General features: G+C 34.1%; 1 protein-coding gene across 3 annotated transcripts in view; it reads right to left on the bottom strand.

Moving 5' to 3' along the window:
• Positions 1 to 25,154, bottom strand: part of HECTD2 (HECT domain E3 ubiquitin protein ligase 2) — an 86,758-nt gene that overhangs the window by 27,494 nt on the left and 34,110 nt on the right. Inside the window, exons 3-15 of one of the 3 annotated variants that reach the window (XM_082339437.1) lie at positions 21,368 to 21,449; positions 20,879 to 21,013; positions 19,712 to 19,814; positions 19,203 to 19,292; positions 16,257 to 16,321; positions 14,204 to 14,249; positions 12,353 to 12,462; positions 10,783 to 10,931; positions 10,077 to 10,200; positions 7,596 to 7,692; positions 4,425 to 4,532; positions 3,466 to 3,598; positions 2,492 to 2,580 (exon numbers count right to left, since the gene is read on the bottom strand). In XM_082339437.1, the coding sequence (XP_082195563.1) occupies positions 2,492 to 2,580; positions 3,466 to 3,598; positions 4,425 to 4,532; positions 7,596 to 7,692; positions 10,077 to 10,200; positions 10,783 to 10,931; positions 12,353 to 12,462; positions 14,204 to 14,249; positions 16,257 to 16,321; positions 19,203 to 19,292; positions 19,712 to 19,814; positions 20,879 to 21,013; positions 21,368 to 21,449 (1,331 nt within the window). Of the gene's footprint in view, positions 1 to 2,491; positions 2,581 to 3,465; positions 3,599 to 4,424; positions 4,533 to 7,595; positions 7,693 to 10,076; positions 10,201 to 10,782; positions 10,932 to 12,352; positions 12,463 to 14,203; positions 14,250 to 16,256; positions 16,322 to 19,202; positions 19,293 to 19,711; positions 19,815 to 20,878; positions 21,018 to 21,367; positions 21,450 to 25,154 lie in introns of all 3 variants that reach the window. The other 2 variants (XM_082339439.1, XM_082339438.1) reach the window with 2 other exon arrangements.

Raw genomic sequence — 25,154 nt, 5'->3', positions numbered from 1 at the left:
CATATCAACAGAGACTGAGCAATGTGTTCTAGGGTAAAGATACTGAAATGAAGTTCTAATATATGCCTGTAATTGTGATAATAGCAATAACAGTAATAAGCATGATACTACTGTAGTTACCATTTATGATCATCTACTATAGTGACAAGTTCTAAGCATTTTTCATTAAAAATTACAAAAAAAATTATAACCCTGAAGGAAGGTTTTTAACAGATGAGGAAGTAGGTTCATAGGATCTGCTTCAGGGCACTTCCATACGCAGAAGAATCATGCTGCATTTCGCACTAAATCAAGTTGCTCTGGTTGAAGCAGGGGTGGGGATGTGGGAATTCTGCTGGAGCCACTGAAGTGTCATGTGGTGCAAACAGAGCAGACTTTGAAAACCCTGCACTATATTATGTCACCCCTACCCTTAGTTCCAGTGTCCCTTTGGTAATTCTACTCCTAAAAAACTGTTAGATTATGGCTCTTCATGCAATCTTCAAAACATTTTATAATTATTTCTATAGGTTTTACTATAACACTTCTTGTAAACTCCAAGGCCTTAATATTTTAAAATAATTATATTAGAAATACAATACTGTGAGAGCTACTAGAACAATAAATCTTTGGTCCTGAAATTTAGAAACTGGAACTATGTATGGAACCAACTATATTTTCTAAATCATCATACCTGTTACTTCTCAATTTTTTGTTCTCCTCACCTTTGACAGATCTCTCAACCACTTACGTGATCACAATCCACTGTCATCCCACATTTTTTGTATATATTATCATGCTGTTTAGGGCATCAATCTTACTTTCTATAGTTTTTTTGTGTGTGTGAGATAAATACACATAATAATGAGATAACAGTGGCTATAATTTAATTTTAGATTAATTGTTTAACTTGTAATATACAACATGTAAGTACACTTAATATGCTCTTTTGGGTAATGATTGAATAGAAACTAATGCCTACTGCAAAAAAAAAAAACACAAAAAGCAAATTCACAATATTACATATACCACTCTAAAAATGTGGTATAAGAGCTAATACTTTATTACAAATATTAGAAAGTCAAAATATCAGCCAAATCTAAGCCATGATAAGAACGTAAAGTAATGACAAACATATTTATCAGGAAATTCAAATAGCTCCTAGTGTGGTGAGAAGCATCAATGACTCAGGCCTTCAATGAAGTTGAAATATTCAACAAGTGACTACTGTAGATAAGAGAGTAAAAGCAGGAGTCTAATAATTGTTAAACGTTCCTTACTGTGGGCTTAGCACTTTGGACCTTTAGATACGACAACACACACAAAATTTCAGATTAAGTTTACCATCACAATGTGTGGTTTTCCTCACCACCTTTTCTTCCATCCAGCCTCTCGATTTTCATATACATTCTTCAGGATTTACTCCAACAAATGCAAAAGACAGACATTCAAAGCCCTCCATCAGATGGCTCTTAATTCTTCTTTTGCCAGCACCGTCCATAACTCTCGGAGTACCCTCTGCTCCCATCAAGTGGACCTCCACATTGCTCTGTAACAGGGCCAGCTCAATGCTGACTTGTTCCCAGCCTTTCTCCCAGTCTATGTCCTACTCTCTCCAGTCCTGTGTTAATCAAATATACTGGTTCCATTTTCAAGTTTGGGAGGAATACACTGAATCGTTTCCTTCTCAGAACTCTTCAGCACTTAATGCCAAATGGTCATTTGACTCTGAGAACAGACTACCCTGCATTGGTGGTCATCTGTCTGTCTAGATGGTAAGCTTCTTAAAGGTAGAGTTTTTTTCCTTCTTTTAACCTATGTATCCCCAGTGTTTGCTTATTTATTTATTCTTCCCTCCTTTCTTCCACAATTATATTTTTTAGAATTTAAAAATGAATGCAGAAGGCATCCTGTCCAATCTCCCACCCAATGCAGGAGTGCCCTCTCCAACACACCTGATAGGGATCAGAGGATGGCATAGAAATTTATATAATTTTAAAAAACACTATAAAATAATGCCGGATGCTTTAAATGTTCCCATTCCATTCAACTTTTAATTTTTTATGGATGTCCCAGGATTTGAGGCCACGTTAAGAGTTAGACTTAATTTCCATGATTTCAATTTAGAAAACTGGGTGAAATAAGCACAAAGTGAAAGAACTAACAGAAAAATAGTTCATTATGAATAGGAAAGATACTATGACTTTTAAAAAATGTTTTAAATTTCTGACAATTTAGGTTATATATGAAATAGGAAATAATATTTATTTTGAGATAAGGTTTTCAGAGAACAGTGTGAATAATTCAGTTACTCCTTCCAATTAACTAAATCTGATGATATTACATAGCTGTGATATTACAAAATAATAAAGATTACGGAAAAATCTACTAGTAATTTGACAAGACTGTTTAATCTGAATAAAATGCTTATTAATAGTTTTCCAAAATTCAGATAAAATTCTTAAAAATCTCTAGTCTACTAGCACCTCCTAGTGGAAAGTTTAAAGGATACAATTCCAACCAATCGGAATTCAGAATAGTTATCACATTTAAAGCTGCTAAACCAATGGCAGTATGAATCCTTATGATACATAAACATGCCTGGAAAATAGAAGCATAATTTCATCAATATGATTGATTAAAAAAATCAGAGCGGTAAACATGTACATGGCATCTCATCTATTAGAAGCCAAAACATTTCAGCAATAGTTCTGTTACAAACTACCTTTCATGTTAAAATGTATCAAATACATGTCCAAAGAATTTGCAAGAGCACTTTATTGTTCACTGGTATCTTGAACCAAGGGTAGAAACAGGGTAAAAAGACAGAAACTAATCAGTTGATTTATAAAAACTATAGTTTTATACTTTATAAGTTATGATCAAAATTAATTTTGAGGATTATCTGGAAATTTCAATTTATCTCTGTCATCTCTATTTCCCATTACCAGAGAGATGTTGTATATACATATATACCAAATTAAGAAAAATAAAGAATAAGAAAAACACTTAAAACTCTCTTTTGAAGAAAAACATTTAACGATACTAAGGATTATATAGGTGTTTTCTCTAAATAAAATCTAATTAAATTTCAAAGGTTTATTTAATGATTCTTACTTATTAAAATGGCTCATTTTTTAATGAAAGAGACTTCGAATATTAGTGAAGAGCAAACTATAGTTCTGTTTTTGAATTTTGAATGTTCTTTTTATTTCAGTGACAAATTTTCATGCATTTGGCTTAGTCAGAAAACATGTGGATGCTTCCTTGCAAATACATTTTGTGTAGGATTCCCAGTAAGATAATGAATATTATGTTCATAAATTTGGTCAATTTAAAAAATGTAACTAACAGTCTTTAAAAAATCATTCAACATTTATGGTTGACAAAAAAATCTGTAAAATCATAGGGCAGATTAAAAATAAGAGTGACTACTTGAATCTAACAATTAGGGAGAAAACACTTTCATAAAAATTAACTACTCACCATAATCTGGATGAAAAATTTGGCGAATTAGAAGAAGGAACCATTCCTTAGTCAAGCCGCCCATATCCAAACCAGCTTCCCCTACAAACGTAACTTTCAACTTCTTTTTCAAGTCTGCTCTTTTCCGGGTTAACTATTTGAAGAAATTATAAAGTAGAGGAGAACAAAGGGCAGTAAAAAGGAAATTAACTTTTTAAATTTTGGAATATGTATTATCTTATTTACAATGTCACAAAACTCCATCCATCCATTCATTCATCTCCCAACACTGTATTAGCCAGGTGTGGTAATGTTTGTTGTAGAGATCAAGGAACAGAATTAGAGAGGTCAGGTAGCTTGCCCAAGGTTACTGTCTCCCAGCACCATATTGTCTCCAAGATTTTAATTTAGCAGAATACAGTACAAAGTAGTTCATTTCCTTTGAACTTGCCTTCAATGCTAAACTTTAAAAAAATCACATAACTAAATCAAATATTATCTTATAATAGCCACATGAAGATCTGGCTAAAGAACTGTACATGCATGAAGCTCTACAATACATATACATACAATCAAAGTATGTTTGACCCTAAATAGACCCAAGATATCCTTGTAGATCAGACTTCTAGATGAGTAATCTGAGGTCTGGAGAAGTTAAAATGACTTGTTACACACCCAACCAGTTAACAAAGGTGGTCTAGAATCTAAGTTATATATTCAGAAACATACATTTAAGTGTTCTATATGAAATTCTTTTCTGAAGATTTAACAACAAGCCACTAATAAACATATAAAAATGAACATAAGGCTTAATTGTGAATACAGAACTGTTTTTAACTATGGTATCAAAATATAAGCAAGCACACTACTGGCATACAGAAACAAAAGATAGCTTACTAAGATTTTAGTAATAAGCCATATTATCAAATTTATTTAAAGCTTTAATCAAATAATACTATTCTGGAATAAATGATCGATACCTCATCAAGAGAATCGCTGACCAGATGTGTCCGCCTTACTTTCATATTTAGAAATAACATATTCATATCAGGTCTCTGTCTTCGAGACACTTTATCCACCAGACTTTGCTAATTAAAAAAGAAAGCAAACATTTTCATTTATACTTAAACTATAATCTCATTTAAAACATTTAAACACTTCAGGAAAAATCACTTACATTCTTCTCTTTGCCATCTCTCATAAACAATTTCATAAACTCGATTATACAAATTTTGATTTATGAAAATGCCCTACAATTATTTCATTTGGGGACAATGATAACCGAAGGGGATCCAAAATGGAGGACCTAAAATAATTCATCTTCTTTAGTAAAATAATGTTACATTACTGTTTCCGTATGTCTCATCTCTTAAATAGCAAAGTTTTCTGTTTAGTAAATACAAACAAAGCGGGAACATTGGAAACAAGGTATATACTTCTGATGATAAACTTAGCTTAAGCTTTTTTAGATGCTGGATTTACTTTAAAAGCACAATTAGTCTACTTTTAGAAAGTAATTTTCAACATATTTCAGAAACCATTAACAATGTTCATATCCTTTGTCCCAGTAATTCCACTTCTGGGAATTCTAAACACAGAAAATATTTTATACAGTGAGATTTTCATCACAGCATTATCCATAAGAGCAAAACTTTAGAAATATCTTAAGTATGTATCTCTCTAATGGAATATAATACAGCTATCAAAAAATGATGGTCATAAAAACTATGTAAATAACATGGAAAATGTTTAGGGAATATACAACTGAAAAAAAAAGCAGGGAAACAAAATTGTATACACAATACTGTTTCAACTCTGCTGCCTTTTAAAGATAATATAGGTAAAAACTATCAAAAGAAAATTTCCTAAAATGTTAACAATAGTTATGCTTGAGTGATGGAAATATGGATGATTTAAAAAAGGAATATATAAATATCATGCTTGTATATTTAATTTATCTAAATCTTTTTCAGACTACCTCATCCTCTTTGGTAGCAAAGAAAATGAATTATTGTACAGATTAAAGATGAACATTTCAGACATTTTAAATACATGCAGCAATTTGCTTACTAGGTAAAATTTTAATACCCCAAATCTATATAAGGCTACTTTCATGATTTTGTAGATCACTATAATAATACACTAATTCAGAGCCCTTCCTCATCTCTCCAATATTCAATTCTAAAGGCTTTTAGTAGTTTTTATTCCTTCTCTGTGTCCTCTCTTTTGTGTTCAAAGAGATCTATATTTCCGGGATAGTATGCTGTGTCATGGACCTGTTTTCCAACTCTGTACTATCTTCTGTTCCCAGTCTAGCTCCTGGGAAGCTGTCACACTGGAAATATCCAACACACAAATTTAAATTAGGATGCTAATGGAAGACAAGGCTTAGTGGCTACTCCTCCCATCAGGAATTCATACTGAATAGAAAGTGTTTCAAATGAAAGAAATAACCAACAATGGTAGAATTTTAGACATAGTCTGATGAGGAAGTTATTTTTAGGCTGGGGAATCTCTTTTGCAACTTTAAAGTATACTATATAAGCTCTTGCTTGCATTAACTACTTATAAGGCTGTCCTTGTGTCAAACTAGTTACCAGTCATTAATTCCAAGTGGTATGGCAGTTTACAAGTTAAAATGCTGGGAAACACGCATAACCGATAATGCCACTTGACTCTTCAATCGCTACTCATTTGTGCCCATGCCCTGTGGAAGATAGCCTGGGACACAGTCCACAGCTGCCACTCTCCTTTTAATTGGAAGAAAAGTTAAAAGAAGATTACTTAATATTTTAAGTGTGAGTGACACAGCAGAAGCAGAAGACTGCTCAGAGGAACTTAGATAAACTTCTAGCTCTTTGGAATTTTTCCTTATAAATATAAAAAAATCATAGCCCAAGGTTAAAAAAAAAAAAGCACTAAAAAGGCACATGAAATTGCATAAATGCAACTAACCGAAAACGTCAAAATGACTAGCTATGTAGACTAATCTTTGAGCCAATATCTACCCAAGATTAAGTAATAATTCTGGTGCTAAATATACCTGTTGAAATCTACTTTTCAGCAGGGTAATGTGGCTATGTTACTCCTTTGGTACACATAGGCAATAACATTTCTTGTAATATTCCAATACTCAGTGTAAACTGACTCTGGGATGTCACTAGTCACTCGAATCTTTTGTCCTGCTCTGTGACAGGAAAAAATACTCACCTTCTGGTGAATTACTGAAGAATAAACAATTCTTATTTTTATGGTATTTTGAAGTATTACAATTTATGCATTAGGATTCTTTTTATGTTCTTGGACAAGACACAGAAATCATTTCCTTTTACTCTATGGGTCTGTCTTGGGTCTCTTTATTTTAAGAAGACTACAGCCAAACCTTCCCTCTAAGTTTTAAAGTTGCAAGTCATCATGTCACAAAAGCAGATACTCAAAATATATGAGCATTTAAATGTATAGTCTAGAGCTCTAACCTAAAAAAAAAAAAAAGCTCAATCAATCTGATATATATTAGATAAAGTACTTAACTTTACTGTGCTGTGCTGAAACCATGGTAGGCTGTGGACAGGACAGGCCCAGAGATGAACTTCATCCTGCTCCATTAATTTGTCTAAAGCCACCCTGACTGCTACCCCAGTTTCAATGGGCCTCCATGCATTTTGGTTCCCTAAGGATCATTAAACATCTCTCACCTTCTTTGGACACATTTTCTCAGTTTTTCAAGACTATACTTTTTGTCACATTTTCTAATTTTTCAGTTGTTTCTATTTGACTTTCATAAAATCTAGAAAATGTGTCAGTGGTTTGAGCGGTTTGCTGTTAAGGACACTCCTTTCCTTGTCCTCACTGCTAGTGACCCTGGAGGATGTTATCTACAAAATGATGTCCAACAAGTTCCTAGTACTTTGGATCTGTGAGAGGCATTTAATCTCCATGCTATATTTATAATATAATGAGAAGTTGATGAGGGGTATCTTTTCCCCATATCATGAACAGGTTTAAGTACTTTTTAAGGGAGTATGATATGCATTTTACTTTTAACATTTCCTGATTATGCTAGAACAATTCACAAGACATTTGACTTATTTGTTAAATTATTTACTATATATTGATTATAGTCAGCATAAATGTTTTCATAGCTGGCTTACCCTTGCGATGCTTATCATCTGTTGTTCTGAGTCTCTCTGAATAATGATTTTTTTTGCAGCTATAGAAATAACGAATGGGTACTGACAGAAGGAAAACCTGCTCAACAAGTGAAAACAGAAAAAGCAAAATGGTGTATTTTTAGCAAAATTATACTAAGGGAATCTAAGCTACCCCTTCTAACAATATTAAACATTACTTTTGTATTGTGTTTTACCATTCACAAAATGATTTTATGTGCATCATTTCTTTGAATCCCCACAGCCCTGTGAAGTATGCTCCATTATTAGATGTGCAGCGAGTGCCTTTATTCTCTAGAGGAAGCTACACCTAATGTTCTGAAATATGTGCTACCCACTTATATTGTTTGTACAAATAATTTCAGTTTAGATAGTCACTTGTATATCATTACCTGGGAAAAATATGGGCAACAGCAGAACCAGGAGGCAGAAGTGTTGAGGACGGATTTAGGACAGAAAATTCATGTGCAGAAATTAATGTAAGAATCCATTACTATATGGATATTTCTGATGCGTGAGCTTCAGAAATGAGGAAATCTAGCAATAACTATGGTAGGAAAAGTAGTAAATTTAACAGTAATAAAATAAAAGTTAGAAAAAGGTGTGTTGCTTTAGCACTATATTTAATGATGTAGTAATATGAAATGGTATGTATTTGTAAAAACACAACATAGGATCAAAAGTTATGAAAATAACTTCTTTCCTGGGTCAGAGCTCATTCTATGTTATATAAAAGAGCCACAAACCACACAGAGAAATGCACTTAGAGAGAACTAGTGTCGTAGCAATGACACTTCAGGAGTTAGACTCCCACCAGAAGTGGCTGTAATGAACCCATCAGTTACAGCTGGAATGCGCTGAGGACGGTCAAGCAGTGCATCTGTGACCACTGGTGCAATACAGGGATTATGAGGAAAAAGGAAATAGCCCTAGTGTGAACTGAAAATGAAATGGTTTTCCCCTTGGAATGAAACTGTTAAAAAGCAGTAAGAAAACTGTTCAGTATTAATGTGCAATAATTTTGAATCACTAAGTGCTAACTAGAAATTTGGAAATTAAAAGAAGTGCAATGAACTTAGTAGGATAATGTTGGTCTTATGTACTTTAAAACAGTGCATCTCAGCCTTTCCCTAGTCACGGCACGTAGACAAACCATACTATGTGTATGACACACTGAGATAAACAGATGAGGCTGCCCATGGCCAGACATGTGACTTTCCCTGGGGCTCTGGTCCCCCTCTAGGTCCAGGCTGGCTTCCCAAGGGCTGAAGGGATCATAGAGTCAAACCTCTGTTAACTCATTTTTGGTACAACAACACTATGGCACAGTGTTTAGAGGAGCTCTGCATTGAAAGATGTCACTGAAATATGCACAATAACTCTCGGAATTGTACTGTGGTTTTGTCTACAACATTACAATTACATCAAAGTGTAAAATAAACTTTGTCAAGAAAACATCCATCAGACCGACCAAGGTCCCCAGAAACGGAATTCTTAGTTCAGGTGTGGACTGAGATACGTCCAGAAAGCTAGTCTATGTTTTAGGCCAATTCTGGTAGAAAGGGTCCCTGGGAGCTTGAACCAACTTATGAAGTAACCTGGGGTTTTAGATTACTTATATCCACATCCTATTTCTTAGTCAGTCTCCTTTAGAATAATGCATTCTGCGGGATATCTTGTGGTCTGGGAATAAATTAAGTCTGGGATAGTCTTGCTGGTTTAATCCAAAATGTAAGTGTGAATATAAGGTGCAGGGTAATAAAGAATTCGGCCAAGTGTTTCCAAAATCTATTATACTACTGTAATAAATCATTTCTGGTAAAGCCATTTCTCTGTAACATCCATTCTTTTAATACTGTGTATAAAGGACAAACACTTCATCCACAGAAAAAGGGAGAAAAAGAGTGAATGTATGTGTGTACGTGCACACGTGTGATCACTGTGATAGATCAGGCACCGGCACACTATGGCCCATACAGCCTACAACCTAGGCTTGTGAATAAAGCTTTTGGGACACAGACACACCCCTTCAATTACATATTTTCTAAGGCTGTTTTTCGTGCTATAATGGTAGACCAGAGACTGTATAGCCCAAAGAGCCAGAAACATTTATAATCCTGTACTTTGCAGAAAAAGTTTGTTGACCTCTGTGCTAGGTGATGGCACATAGAATAAGAAGATATAAGAAACTGCATACTAAGATAGAACTTTTCCCTTCTTAAAAAGATGCTACTAATCAAGCCAAAACCATATTAACATAACTGTAAATTCAAAATGTAATAGAAAAAGAAAATGCTTTAAGAAATATAATGATATTTCAAGGCTGGATATCTAAACTACATTTATAAGTTTATACGCAAAGGTATGTGTATACTTAAATTTATTTACACAAACTTAAAAGCCAGTCATTATTTTGAATAGTATTTTATTTAGGTGAGTAATCAGATGAGCTTTTGATCATACCTGTGAGAATTTCCAAAGCTCTGCCAGGTGTGGTATTCTTCCATGAGATCAATATGATCCAATGTAGAATTATAGAAATCAGTATAAGGAATAAGGGGAGGATGAACCAAATTGTTTGCAGTATCTGTAAAGATAAATTCTAACATAATGATCTTTCCTAACATGTGCATGATTCATTCTAATAATAGGAAGAACATTTTAATGCCCACCAGAAAGCCTTTATCTAGAAATTCCTATTTTAAGCAATTGCAGTGCCAAACGAAAAGGTAGTTTTAAAATTGTGGTCAAAATGCAGCCAATAATTTCTTGCTTTAAAAAAAAAAACTTGAATGGTGGGCATTATAATAGTATAATAAAGGGAGTATGCAGATGGCCAGCTACGCATGCTATTTCCCCATCAGGGTGTTCTAGGGGTCGGCAGGAATGAATGGAAGTTCTTGTATTCTTAGGAATCACTACTTAGCAGGTCGTATGCAGTTGATAGCCATAAAACAGAATATTGCCCAATAAAATGCATAAAGCTTTTTCATGCTTATATATTAATTGTGAAATCCATTAGCAAAATAGAAAATAAATCACTACAACTCTTCTCCTCAAAGGAATGGTTTAAGATGTAAGAATGCCTCTACAGTATTTTGAGATCCTTATGGAAATGTCCTTATATTTAACAAAAGAAAAGTAAAGATGATTGAATAATAAAACCTACTAAGTAAAGCCAACACTTTAGATGCTGATGGGATCCACCAGGAACACTTTGATATAGGTGGAAATTCTTCAGGCTTTGCAGGAAACAGGCGTAAAGAAATAAACTGCAGCAATCTCTCTACCAATTGTTTGAACCTCTTCTGGGATAATCTGGTAAAGATTTTGAAATAATTCCAATCAAAATTCACATTTTCTACTTTGGCAATATATTTGTTAGAGATCAAAGTTCATCCTTTATACATAAACTTTTAGACTATTCCTCCAAATTCTATTTCTTAAATTGCCAAAAATTTGAAAAGATGCAAAATCTTACCTCAAATATCATTTCTTAAATAAGAAACAAACACCAAAATTACTATAAAGTTAGCATTAAACATTTCACTATTAAGGCTTTTAGTATTCAGTCAATCCTCATTCGCAGACTTTGTATTTGCAAATTCACCCATTCCCTACAATTTAATTCTAATCCCCAAATCAATAATTGTGGCGCTTTCATGGTCATTTCATGGCTGTGCAAAGAGTGCAAAAAATGGGAGTTGCTTATGCTGAGGCTGAACAAGGCCACGCTCTGCCTTCTTGTTTTAGCTCTCATACTGCAAACAAGTGTCCTTTATGCAGTCTACTTGGGGGTCATGTTTTTCAAATTCTTGTGCTTTTTGTTAGCGATTCTGCTGTTTTAAAACGGCCCCTAACTGTAGTGCTAAAGTTCTGTCTAGTGTTCCTAAGTAAAGAAGTATGTGAATGTGCCTTATGGAGAAGGTACTTATGTCAGATAAAATTTGCTCAGACATGAGTTATGGTGCTGTTGGCCGTGAGTTCAGTGTTAATAAAACAAAAATTTATATCAAATAGGTGTCTTTAAATAGCAATACAGATGAAGCAAGGTTATGTACTGATTGGTTGATAAAAATGTTGTGACCAAAGGCTCGCAGGAAGCTAACCCTGTATTTCACTGTTCACCAATTCAGTGTTCCCAGTAGCTTTATAGAACATAACTATTGTTAATAATAAGAATTGACCATATTTAAAGTTCATTTTGGGAATATTTAGCTTCTTTAACTTTTATTAGTCATGGGGAAAAGTAATTGTTAATGTAAGTATTGTTCTGCGGAAAAAAAGTACTGTACTTTTATAAATTGATATTGATGGCTAGTATGTTTTACAATGATTTTTTAGGTAAGGAAAATGCATTGTGTAAATAACGGTAAAATTTATTGATAGGAAATAAAAAGACACAAATTAAAATAGTAATGTATGAGCAAATCCAGTCACCATCTTTGAGATATATGAAAAATCAATGATAGGAATGTGCTGTATAAAATGCAAAAGCAGTGGACAGAAATTCAACAACAGCTGGCACAAGCAAAACGGTTACTTACATACAAAACAGATCTTTAATGTATCCTCTATGTAGTACTAAAGAATATGCTTATAATTGGCTTCTGAAGCACTGTGAATTATAAGTATCATTTCTCAAGACCTGAAAACATTTAATATATTTTCTTATAAAGTTACTAACAAACTTAAAACTTTAAGATTATAAAAGTTCTTAATATCATAGAATAATTTACTTTTTAAACCAGTGAACTAGGAAATGATGGTCAGCTTCCACTAAGGTAGCTATCTGTCGTAGCAAGTGAGCATAGATGACATATGTAGATGTGTTATTAAATTGAGGATTCTGAAAAAGATATTAAAGATAATTGCGTTAAAATTTTGTTAACATGTAAAAGGAAAGACACTATGCTTAATGAGCTAAGTGGCGAATTCAGAAAACTAAATTTGAGATTATGAAATACTAGGTGAAATCCTTGAAAACAAGAATCTATTTGTTTAATTATTTAATTAACAGAGACTTGGATTTCCACTATGGTCCAGTGGTTTTGGAATTAAGACAGATCTGGGTCTGAGGGCTAATTCTACCACTTACTACTATATGCCCTTAGGAATGTTCCTTAAACTTTGATTCTCAACTTCCTCATCTGAAAAATGGGAATGATAATATCTATCTTGGAGGTTGTTTTGAGTATGAAAAAAAACTGTATGTAAAGCACGTAGCTCACTGCCTGGTATAAATGGTGGCAATCACTACTATCCAATTAAACAAAAACCTGGTCCTTCCTTGATTAAAAAAAAAAGAGGAGAGAGAATGCTAGAAAAATAAAAGCTGGTAATGAAACTTTTGCCATTGTGAAATGAGTTATTTGCGTATTTCACAAAGAACAAGGGGAGAACCACATAATAGCTTCGGAGAACTTTTAAGCGTTAGAGTAGAGCTTGTAAACCAAGCAAAACCTCTAGTTATATGTCCAAAATCTAAAACTCCATCACAGTGTACATTTCAGAGCTCCATGGGAAAAATGAGTATTATTGAACAATAAACCAAAATTGTAAAAAAATAAAAGAGCACCATGTGTTTTTCAAAATTGACTTATGGTCAGGATGGTTCAAAATGAGGGAGTGACCCCAGATGATAAACTCATCAAGTGATAGCTCATAAGAACAAGATGTCATGAGCAGAGCTTACTGCTGACCAATACACCCACTTAAAAATTTGAGCTTCACGTTGTCACTTTCTAGCTTTTACTATTCTCCACGTATATTTCCTCTTTTTTCTAGTTTTGTCTTTCTCCTCTTACCTCTTTACTTCCCTTCCTCTCCTTACATCCCTCAACTACCTCTTATCTATTTCCCCTTTTTTTGTTTCCTCTCTCTTCCTTCTTCTACCCCTATCTTCCATATTTCCTTTTATTGGACATAATATTGAACTAAACATCCTATCTTGTTTAATATAATTTTTTCTTATCTTTAAATGGGATAATAATTTATATGAATACCTTTGGTAAATTGTAAAGAATAATACAAACATAGTATGCTAGCTATGGGAATAACGTACTTCTCAAAAAATTATAAAAACTAAAATTGCTTTTCATTTGTTTGGACCTTATTTTTTTTTTGTACCAATGAATCTGTATCTCTCAAGAATAAAAAGTTCATCATCTTTGCTTTAGCAAATATAAACAACCACTTTGATTTTTCCATTAGAATTCTAGTTTAAACATTTATTGAAAATACACAGAAAAGTTAGAAACCCACTAATTGGGAAATAAAAGAAAGTTTTGGAGTCCCTTAAAAAACTAGTTACAAGAAAGGAAGTTGACTGGAGGAGGAAAAGTGCTTCCATTCTGTTTGTTCCAGAATCCCACAGCAGGAAGGCAAGTTAAAATATTAATCCTGGAGATAATTTAGCCTTCCACTGTTTATTTGTTATAGCTTTAATTCTCTGGTTACAAGTAATTATAATCTAAAAAAGTATCAAAAATGTTGCTCAAAATAATACTTAGTATTTGATATCATTTCACTTACACATGCATAGATTGAGATATGAATTACACACTTCAACTATGTTTTTGCTTTCTTACCTGTAAAAGTATAAAATATGCTCTAAGATCATCTTTTGTTCGTGGACTGAAACAGAAATAATTGTAATTGATTAGAGATGAATGCTTAATCTTATAGTATCTAATAAAAAATTATCAATGTTTCTGTGAGAATTGACTTGATAAAAGCCAAAAACTAGACTTAAACCTGAAAACATAAATCATTGCCCAAAGTGTACTAGATGATCTTTACAAGATATAAAGCCACATCATCTGAAATATAAATATATAACATATGTATTACATTTTGAAATTGATATATATATACATGTATATATATAATTTTTAAATTAGTAGTAATATTTCTCTGTGGAAGAATTATCTTGACTGAATAATGGTTTAAATTATTTAGGTTTAAATAAAATCTAAACTATTTCTTTCTATACTATTCTACATAATTGTCAGATTATTTTCTCAATAGGACTACTATTTTGTTTTAGAAATTATATTTGAAAACATTTTAAAAAGCTCAAAGCAATTTATAAATATTAAAATTCCTGGTGATAGGAGAGTCCGTTTTTTTTTTTCCCATTTTATAGCTGTACCATGAAAATTTCCATTTTCCTGTTCTATGTACTAGTATTTTAGTACAGTATACAGTTCTGGGTACAGAAATTGTAGTTAAGATCACAGGCTCTTTTGCCAGACAGCCTGGGTTCTAATTCTGACTCAGGCACTTACTGTGTTAACTTGGGCAATTTACTTCTCTGTAAATTAGTTTCCTCAAGTATGAAATGAAACTAATCATATTACCCATTTCACAGGATTGTAGTGAAGATTCAATGAGAAATACATGCAAAATCGTTTGAAAGGTGCCTAGCCCATAGTAAATAGTCAATAAACTGTAGATCTTGTTGTCGTTACTATAAATCCAAAATAAAACAAGATTTTGGGGGTAAAGACCATATGATCCTTTGATAAGTAAGTCGCATCAAATTCTTTTAATCTGTCTCCGGCACACATTTGAGGAGCAGGGGTTAGAAAGCCGTGTGAGCATGCTTGGAGGGAATTGAGGTCCCAGCAGTTTTGGACCACTGGACTTCCCCACTCTCCTAAGTGTTCATTTTACATTCCAAATTTTCCTCTTCATTTTCAATGAAGCATTATGTATTCAACCAGAAACATAAAATTCAAGGAAAATGCAAAAGTGTTACTAGAATGATAAACTAGGAAAATACTGTTAAGTTAAAAATCACATGAAAAATACAGTATGTTTTCAATTGTTTTAAAAAGATGACTAGAAAAAAACCGCAAAATGTTACATTTTTACTTTTTTATACTACCTTGACTTTTCTCAATTTTCTATAAAAACCACAAGTTTCTTTGAAAATTGGAACAATGTTATTAAAATATACAGGTTACATTTAACATTATATTTAAGAACTCTAGTTTGGTATTTTCAAATTGGGCTTAATATAAACATTTAAATTATAATTTAATGGTATTATTTGGCTTTAATAGAAGCTATCATTTAAATTATAATGTTAAGTAACACCAATTTAAATCATATGAACTTTTAAAAGTATATTTTTGTGTTCTGCATATTCACAGTTCAAAACATTATCAATTACACTGTCCATCATTCCTCACATAACAATTCAATATTTAGTTCCAGGAAAAAAATATTTCAGTAGCTAAATTTACATTTCCTTATACTAGAAATAAGAAAAATTTTGCTCTGCTACCAGAAAGCCCAAGGCTAAATTTAACGCCTATATTATTTCATTCTAGGTGACTCATTTAACTACCCACCCTATTTTTGTAAAGCACATATATCTGTACATGACAGATCTTATATACAACTTTAAAGAATTCACAGATCCTCTGAAGCTCACCTGTGGACTGTCCTGAGAAGTCATAAGTCTCAAGTTAAAAAGCTCTGTTATAAATGGTTTATAATTTCATTCTGATCTATGTTTTTATTGTAGCAACCAAAATCTTTTCTGAGAGTAAAACACATATGTATATATTAAAGACGGATGAGCTGTGTATATTAACCATCTATACTGATTAGTCAAATATTAGTTGCACTTACCCTTTCCATTCGCGTAACAGGCTGTTAATGATTCCCTTTAATACTGTCTTCTGAATGTCTTGAGGCTGTAGGCAAAAGAAAATCATGAAATAATTAGGATTAGCTATTTAGGTGACTTTTATATGTTAATTATATTTACAGATCTTTTTCAATAGTTAAAACCAGACTTGATGACCAAGGACTACCACTAAACGGTAGTCTCAGTTTCACATCTGAGAGATTATAATGAGAATGCTCCCTGGCGCACTGTACAACCTGCACAAACATACATGGTGGCTGTTTGATGACTACCATCAGTTTTATATAACAGTGAAAACAGAAAAAGAAAAACAATTTCACTTTCTCCGGACTGACAGGATAAAATCATGAACATAAGTCTAAGAATAGCATGTTTAACAATATAAAATGACTGCATACGTTTTGGAAATATTTAGTCCTACCAATACCATGTTATAATTAGCAGTTAAGCCCACAATTCATTATTAAGTACAACCAAATTATGTTCAATAAAAAAATAACACGATAAAGATTTTTTGTTATAGGATCTGAAAAAGGTACTAAATAACATTTTTTTATAGTTTAATAATTCAAATACTAAAAAAACTTAATTACTACCAAACATGTCGCATAAGAATGAATGAAAACACATCTAGATGGTGCTTTTAGCTTATAAGAAGTAATGACTAAAACCTTCATTAACTAGAAGCTCCAAACAGTCATTAAAATTTCTCTGTCATGTTGTTATATGAAAGGGGCAAACGTCAAGAAAACAAGCATATATCATGGATTTATTTTTAAAAAAAACACAATCATCACTTCTAAGACATGTCTGCCAGCACTCATTCAGCCTAGCACCTTTCTTAATATACTTATTTAATACATCATTCCTTTCTCCTCCTCTGCTTGCAGTGACCCTTCACACCCAGAAGGCAAACAGCACGCCAGAGCGATGGAAGGCTGCAGGAGAAAAATCACACAAATGTGCTGACTAGACACACTGAGTTTATGTCACAAATCTCAAAAGGACACTCAACACCACTGACAGTCCTTCAACATTTCCCTAGTTCATCTACTTCCCTGCTCTCCATGACAACTATTTCAAGCCTTTTTCTCATTCCTCAAACTTCCACCACCTCCTTCCCATCATCACTCTCAGCTTTGATCTTGCCACACACTTTAGAGAGAAAACAGATGCACCCAAATGAGGACAGATTCATCTTGCCACTATTATTCTAATCATTTACCTGCACTACAACTGACCAAGCCCAACCCCCTCACTTGAGTCCTATGCTCCATCCTCTCTCACCTTGTCAAGGACCTGGTTATTCAGTTTCCTTCTATCTCCCCCATATCATCCATTTCTTCCACACTACTAGGTCGTTCCCATCAGTAGAACACTACATCCTAATACCATCTGCACGGATGTGTCTCTACATTTTCATGCTTCTCCACCCTGATCTATGCCCTAAGAGGCTGACTACTAAGGACTACATCAACCAGACTCCTTTGCCTTTTTTGGCCTTCTGGTTGGATTCAGCCATAGGGAACACTGACAGAAGAGGGAAGAGAGGAAAGTTGGGATATTTATTCCCTCAACACCCTCTCTGCAAGGTCACCATGGGCTGGCTATGCCCCTCATCTCCTGTAAGACAGCCCTCTCTCTGACAGCTCACCTCCAGATTCACTCTACTGTGCTACTCCCGAGGGCCTCCCTTGTTCTGCTAACACTTTTGTAAACAGTCCTCTCCAGGTTGCCAGTTAGAGTGTGTCATCTGTTTCCTGCCAGGACCCTGCCTAATATATTGCTCATGTTAAAAACCTTTCATGTGGACCCATGTACTCTTTCAGCTAACCCTTCATTTCTCTGCTTCCCTTCACAGCAAAACTCTCCAAGAGCTGTCTGTATTCACTATCTCTACTTCCTCTCCTCTCATGGTCCCTTCAACCCATTCCAAGTAGGCTTTGTTTCCACAGCTCCACGGAAACGGCTCTTATTAAAGTCAGTCATCAATTATTCACCTTATCAAAGACAGTGCTCAATTCTCTGTCCATATCTTACTGAATCTCTCAGCAGCATTTGACAAGATTAATTATTACCTCCTTGAAACACCTTTTTTCTCTCTGCTGATGGCTGAGCCCTATCCATCTAATTAAATGGCAATACCATCCACTTGGTTTCCTTCTTCCCTCAAGTCCCACATCCAATCTACAGAAGTATGTTTAGCTCTGTTCCATAATATACTCAGAGTCTGAATATGTCTCACTAGTTCCACTGCCAAAACCCTAGGCCAAACACTGACCCTCGTTTAGGTTTCGGCAATGCCTTCCTAACTCCTTTCTCTTGCCCCACTATAGACCATCCTCCACATAACATCCAGAGAGATCTTTCTAAACTATAAATCATGTCCGTCATCCCTCTGTTCCCAGCTTAAAATCTTTCAATGACTTTCGATTATAATTACAATGAAATTCAAACTCACATGGCCATAGAGAGCCCCCGGATCTGGAGAATCAACATATCCTGGAGCTTGTTAGAAACACAAATTTTGGGGCTCTATCCTAGACCTACTGAATACTGAGAAGCCTTTTCTGTGATTCTGATACATGCTAAAATTTGATCTACAGATTCAATGTAATTCCAATACAACCAAATAAGTTACCTCCTTTTGCTGAGTCAGTAAAGCATGATTTTTATCTTAGCAAGCCTTTCTAAATAAGGACTGAACGTAAAAGTATTTTCTACTGAATTTTCATTTAATTAGAAAAATATAAGAATAAAATAATCTAACGCTCTGAGAATTTCAACTAAATTTACCAAAAATTATATCAGAGTTTCTCATGTAATTATGTTACAAGGTGAGTTTTACAATATTTGTGTGGCTGCTTTTAAAATACAGAAGAGTCAAACAATCATGCTATTTGCATGTGTTCATAAATAATACTTACAGTATTAAGTAAGGCATCATATACAGCATTCACAAATTTAGCATTAATCCCAGAGTCTTCGATAGTATTAAACGAGGCAGAGGCATCTTTCTGCAAATTCAATTAAAGAACCAAGTGTATATAACATTTTAAGAACTAATCTAAGTAATATCTGAACCATAACTATTCCTTCATAATTTCTAATATTCTTAGTATGATGATAAAAAAGGACTGTTCAGGCAAAATTGCTAAAAATAAAAATAAATATATAAGGGTTATTTTAATAACTTTCTTTTTTAAAACTGAAAGAATGGAGTCAAACATTAACATTAGTACAAATAAAAACAATCTTTAAGATATCACTTAAGTAATATTTATTTGTGATACATACAACTTCAGAATTAATACCTATTTATGTTTGCTTAAACAGCTGCTTAAGCCAATACTGGGTAGAAAAAGAGGTTAATTTATAGTATCTTTTTTTGGAAAATTTAAACTAAAAGTGAAAAATGTGCTTTATGTATTATTACCTTAAATGCAGCATTTAATTCTGGGAAAGAATCAAACATTGTGAGATAAAAATCATGTACTGTTTTCCAATCTCCTGATGACTTAGCTTTTTCTACATCTTCCCTAAAATAAAAACATCTATTAGCCATAACAGATAAAAATGTTATTCAGATAAAATAGCATTAATTCTTTATAGATAAATGTCACCCAACATGCAACTTGAAATAATGAAGCTGAATACAGAAATACGTTCCAGTTAATGTAAAGGTAGCTTATGAATTTATAATTCTTAATTGGATTAAGATATTAATCGAGCTTCAACTTCCCCATTTATTTGCTTTTTAAAAAGTTCATTTTTGACATGCTCCTTACAATTATCACTCTTCCTTTCCTTCACTTCATAGCCAAATTTCCTGACAGATTTTGTTTACATTCTGTCCCTACTTTCTCATTCCCACTTAGTCCTTCAAGTGTCCATTTGGGTTTTTTTAGTAGTTTTTACTACTAACATGGTTTTTATGATTTATATGTCACATAGTAGATGAAATCTCATTTTTTAAAAAGGACACGTTCTATTATTTTATTACCACCTTTACCTCCTCTTGCCTGTTTTTTTTTTTTTAATTAATTAATTAATTTATTTTTGGCTGTGTTGGGTCTTTGTTGCTGCACATGGGCCTTCTCTAGTTGCGGTGAGCGGGGGCTACTCTCTAGTTGTGGCAAGCGGGGGCCACTCTTCATCGCGGTGCATGGGCCTTCCACTGTTGCGGCCTCTCTTGTTGCGGGGCACAGGCTCCAGACGCGCAGGCTCAGTAGTTGTGGCCCACGGGCCTAGTTGCTCCGCGGCATGTGTGATCTTCCCAGACCAGGGCTCGAACCCGTGTCCCCTGCATTGGCAGGCAGATTCTTAACCACTGTGCCACCAGGGAAGTCTCTCTTGCCTGTTTTGACTCATTTTCTCTTACTTAGTGTCTTTTGCTGCAACATTATCTATCCCTTACTGGTTAATTATATGTTTGTTTTCACCTTCAACGTGAGACGTCTAGTCTTTTGTGTCTTCACTCTTGGCTAATACCTTATAATGAGCCACAAGTTCAATTAATTTCTCACACAAAAATATTAAATTAGGTAAAGTGCTGACATGCAGATGACTATGTGCCTACATGTAACAGTGAGCCAAAACTTACAGAAAGTCTTTCATAGTTTTGGGCTGAACGGGAAGGATGGGCTCTGGAAGAACTGGGGTCTTCATTTCAGATGATAAAGCATCTATAGAGATGCGCTGTTTCTGTCTAACATCAAGGCAAATTGGTGGTAGGTCTCTCACTGTGAAGGATAAAAAAGCTTTCAATGTAAGTAATCATAAAATTTTTCCAAATTATAAAGTGCCAGGCTAACTCAACATGAACAGAAAACGAAGGATTATTTTGTATTGCATTCCCTTGGGATCATATAACAGAAAAACCCAGCACACTGAAGGGCACTTACTGGAGGGTCTGTTGCCACCTACCCAACTTCACCCATAGCAGATAAATTAGGCAGTATCTGACATTAAAAGTTATCTATAGATACAATACAGAGTTTTTCTTTCATCTCCTCCCTTCCCATAAATTTTCTTTCAGGGATTATTTCAGTGAGACTAGATGTCTTTAGTGTTTATTAGCTTTTGAATACACTTGCCCCTTGAATGATGTGGAGTTTGGGCACCGATCCCCCACGTAACTTTACAGTTGGCCCTCCACATCTGTGGTTCAGCATCTGTGGATTCAACCAAACACAGATTCTGTAGTACTATACTATGTATTTATTGAAATTTATTGAAAAAATCAGCACGCAAGTGGACCCACCCAATTCAAAGCCATGTTGTTCAAGGGTCAATTGTGTATGTAAATCATTTATTTACATTCTCTGCAATTCTTTTTTTTTTTTTTTTTTTAAAGAAATTCACGTTCTTTTATTTATTTATTTATGACTGTGTTGAGTCTTCGTTTCTGTGCGAGGGCTTTCTCTAGTTGCGGCAAGTGGGGACCACTCTTCATCGCGGTGCGCGGGCCTCTCACCATCGCGGCCTCTCTTGTTGCGGAGCACAGGCTCCAGACGCGCAGGCTCAGTAATTGTGGCTCACGGGCCCAGTTGCTCCGTGGCATGTGGGATCTTCCCAGACCAGGGCTTGAACCCGTGTCCCCTGCATTGGCAGGCAGATTCTCAACCACTGCGTCACCAGGGAAGCCCTCTGCAATTCTTTATTGGAGTTTTAGCATTTTATCATCAATTTGCATGAACATTTTATGTATTTTTCTTTTTTTCCAAATATCCGCCAGTTCATCGTTTGCCTTTTTGTTGCATTTTATAACCTTATAATTGTAAAATAAAACAAACACAGAAAAATCTCACAAAACAAATGTATGGCTTAATGAATTACTGTAAGGCAAACACCTCTGAAACCACTAACCAGTCAAGGAATAGTGCTACCAGCCCCTTCTTGTTCTGCCTATTCGAATTTTAATTTCTCTCAGTTTCTTTTTATCTCTTCCTTCATTTCTTTTTAAAATTTTAAATATTTCCTTCTTCTCATCTTCTAGTTCTCTTAAGGCATTATCTGTTACGTTTGTTTGCTTTTGTGTTCCTTCTAGTTTATTTCTAAAATTAAAAAAAAATCTAATTATTTCCTTTATTGTCACCTCATTTTTCATTTTTTGCAATTCTGATTTATGGCATTCTTTCAAGTGTCATATCATTTTAATGAACTTTAGCTCATTTTGACATAGTATTTTATCTATTTTTGTGGGCATGTGTTTCTGATGTGCTCCCATTGTTCAAGTGGCTGTTATTCTGCTTCTTATTCTTTTTTATTACAATACAATTTTGTAATTAAAAATTATAGAATTTGACCTTGTTTCTTTTCTGTAGCCAATTTTATTTGAAATTAATCTTCCCAAACTTTCAGAAGGAGGTGTAGCTCCCCCTTTTTTTGTTTTTATGTAGAACTCAAATACATGGTAGCTTCTTTCTGGGCTTTCCAGGCCCTGTTTCCCTCCTCCACTTTTATTCAGGTGATCTCTGTCCTTAATCTTTATTCCCAGTGCTGCTCAAATTTGATTCTAATCTCAGAATGTGCCCCCCCCCGCCCCCCTGCCTGGAAGGGATCCCTAGTTTGGAGAATTCACAGGGGTTACCTGCTCCCTTCAGATCTCAGCATGGGCCCTCTGCATTCACCTGCTCTTGACAAAACCCCTCCCAGTTTCAGCTTTTGTTCTCAAACTGGGCTCCTGAGCTTTCCAATGAATACCTGTTGCTTATTCTTAAGCTCTCTTGTTCTCGGGTCCATCAAACAGCCCAGATGCTTTCTTCTGCTTACACCATGGAGATCTTCTGATTTTGATGATCTGTCCTGCTTTCTTTTGGGGCTTATGGGAACATTTTATGAGCTAATTCTGTGGTAAATGATGACCATGATGTTTAATTCTGCTAAACAGGTGGTGTGCATGTTTCACTGGGGATTCAGGGAGATTAAAAAACAGTGCTGCTTCTGCTGCTACCTTCACAAAATCTTTTTGCCTTTTAATTTTATTTCTGAAAACAGAAAAGTATTTAAATAATACTTGTATTAGTTAATTTTATCAACCTATTCCTTTAGTATTTTTTATGATTAGTAAGCCAAGCCTTCCCTCTCTAGAGATCAGATAACCATGTATCTATTTTAATTTGTTTTCTTCATTATAGTACTTGTGAAGGATACACTTACCACATTGCCTGGCAAATAGTAAATGCTCAATAAATGTTCTCTATCATTTCTAGAATTTATTTTATTATATAAGAGGTCATACAATATAAAATATAAGTATTTTTTCCTAAATGGCCCATTTCAGAATATCGTTTATAAAAGTTATGTCATTGCACAATATTTTTTGATACTCTTATCATATATTAAGTTCTTTTATATACTGGGGTCTATTATTGGGCTATGCAAATGATTCCACTGACCTGTTTATTATTGTACCAAACAATTTCAATTACTATAGTTTAATAATATCTATCAATACTTGGTAAGGCAGTAGGCTTGGTGAGAGATGGTTGGTGGCTGGGGCCAGAGCGGTGGTAGTAGAACTGATGAGAAATGGTTGGATTTGTGACATATTCTGCATATAGAATTAATAGGATATGCTGTTGGAAGGTATACTGGCAGAAAGGTAGAAATGCCAGAATCTGTTAAAAGAAAGACAAGCCAAAGATGACTGATAATTTAGCCTGACCAACTGGGTGAACGGTGAGACCATTTACTGAAATGGACAACATTAGAACACTAGAGAAAGTTTTTTTTTTGGCAGGGGGCAGTGGGGTTGGGGGAGGAGTCAAAAGTTTTCTTTTGGTCCCATTAAAGGTAAGATGCTCATGAGACATCCAAATGCAGATGTTGAGTAGATATGAATCTTGAGTTCAGGGGAGTTGTGAAGGTTTATAGCTCACAGTTAAAATGCTCGATTAATGAGATTCCTAAGGAGAGTGTAAATAGAGAAGAAGCCTGAGAACTGAGTTCTGGGGACTGAGCCCTGGCGCAATCCAACACTGGAAGCTAATTAATTCTCCCTCTTTTATTTCAGAGTGAAAATATTAAAGGCTTGACTTTTATTTTGAACACAGCTCTAGCCTTATCTCATAATTCATCATGCAGTATTCTCATAGTTGCTATTTTCTAAACCTATAAGTTCAGTTTTAATTTTTTTAATGTAGAAATTAAAGAATCTATTTAAAAAATTTTTTCAGCCAGTATGCTTAAATTTCTATTATTAATTCTAGTTTTGTGCCATTGCGGTCAAGGAATATAAACTTAACAATTCCTCATATGAATAATTTATTGAAAACAACTCTGTCCATATATTATGAAATTTTGTTTTTTAAAAAATTTATATTCTATTTGAAGGGGACAAAGTGAGTTAACTACAGCAAACATCATAATTAATGGAGAAATATTACAAACATTCTCTTTTAAATAAGGACTGGAATAACATGGGAATAAAGGTACTATCAGCACATTTATTCAACACTGTGCTGGAGGTCCTAGCATGTATAAAGACAGAAAAGAGATTTTAAAGACTCAGGATTAGAAAGGAAGATAAAACACTGTCGTTTTCAAATGATTTGATTATAAACACAGACAAATCCAAAAGAATCTACAATTAGAAATAATAGAGGAGTTTAGCAAGGTGGATGGATTAAAAAAAATCAATATATAAGTCAACTGCATTTGTAAACACCAGCAACAAACAACTAGAAAATACAATTTTTAAAAATTTGTAGAACTATTAAAAATTAAGTACTAATAAATAAGTTGTAAATCTCTGTAGAGAAAATACTAAAACTTTGTTGAGAGATTGAAAAAAAGATCTAAACAAATAGAAAGCAATACTATGTTTATGGCTAGAAATGCTGACCATCATAAAGAAGACAATTTTTCTTAATTGT

Source organism: Balaenoptera borealis, assembly GCF_965194805.1.
Source record: "Balaenoptera borealis genome assembly, chromosome: 10".
Lineage (NCBI taxonomy): Eukaryota > Metazoa > Chordata > Mammalia > Artiodactyla > Balaenopteridae > Balaenoptera > Balaenoptera borealis.
The sequence above is the reverse complement of the archived record's forward strand: the minus strand, read 5'-3'. Positions and strand labels throughout refer to the sequence as shown.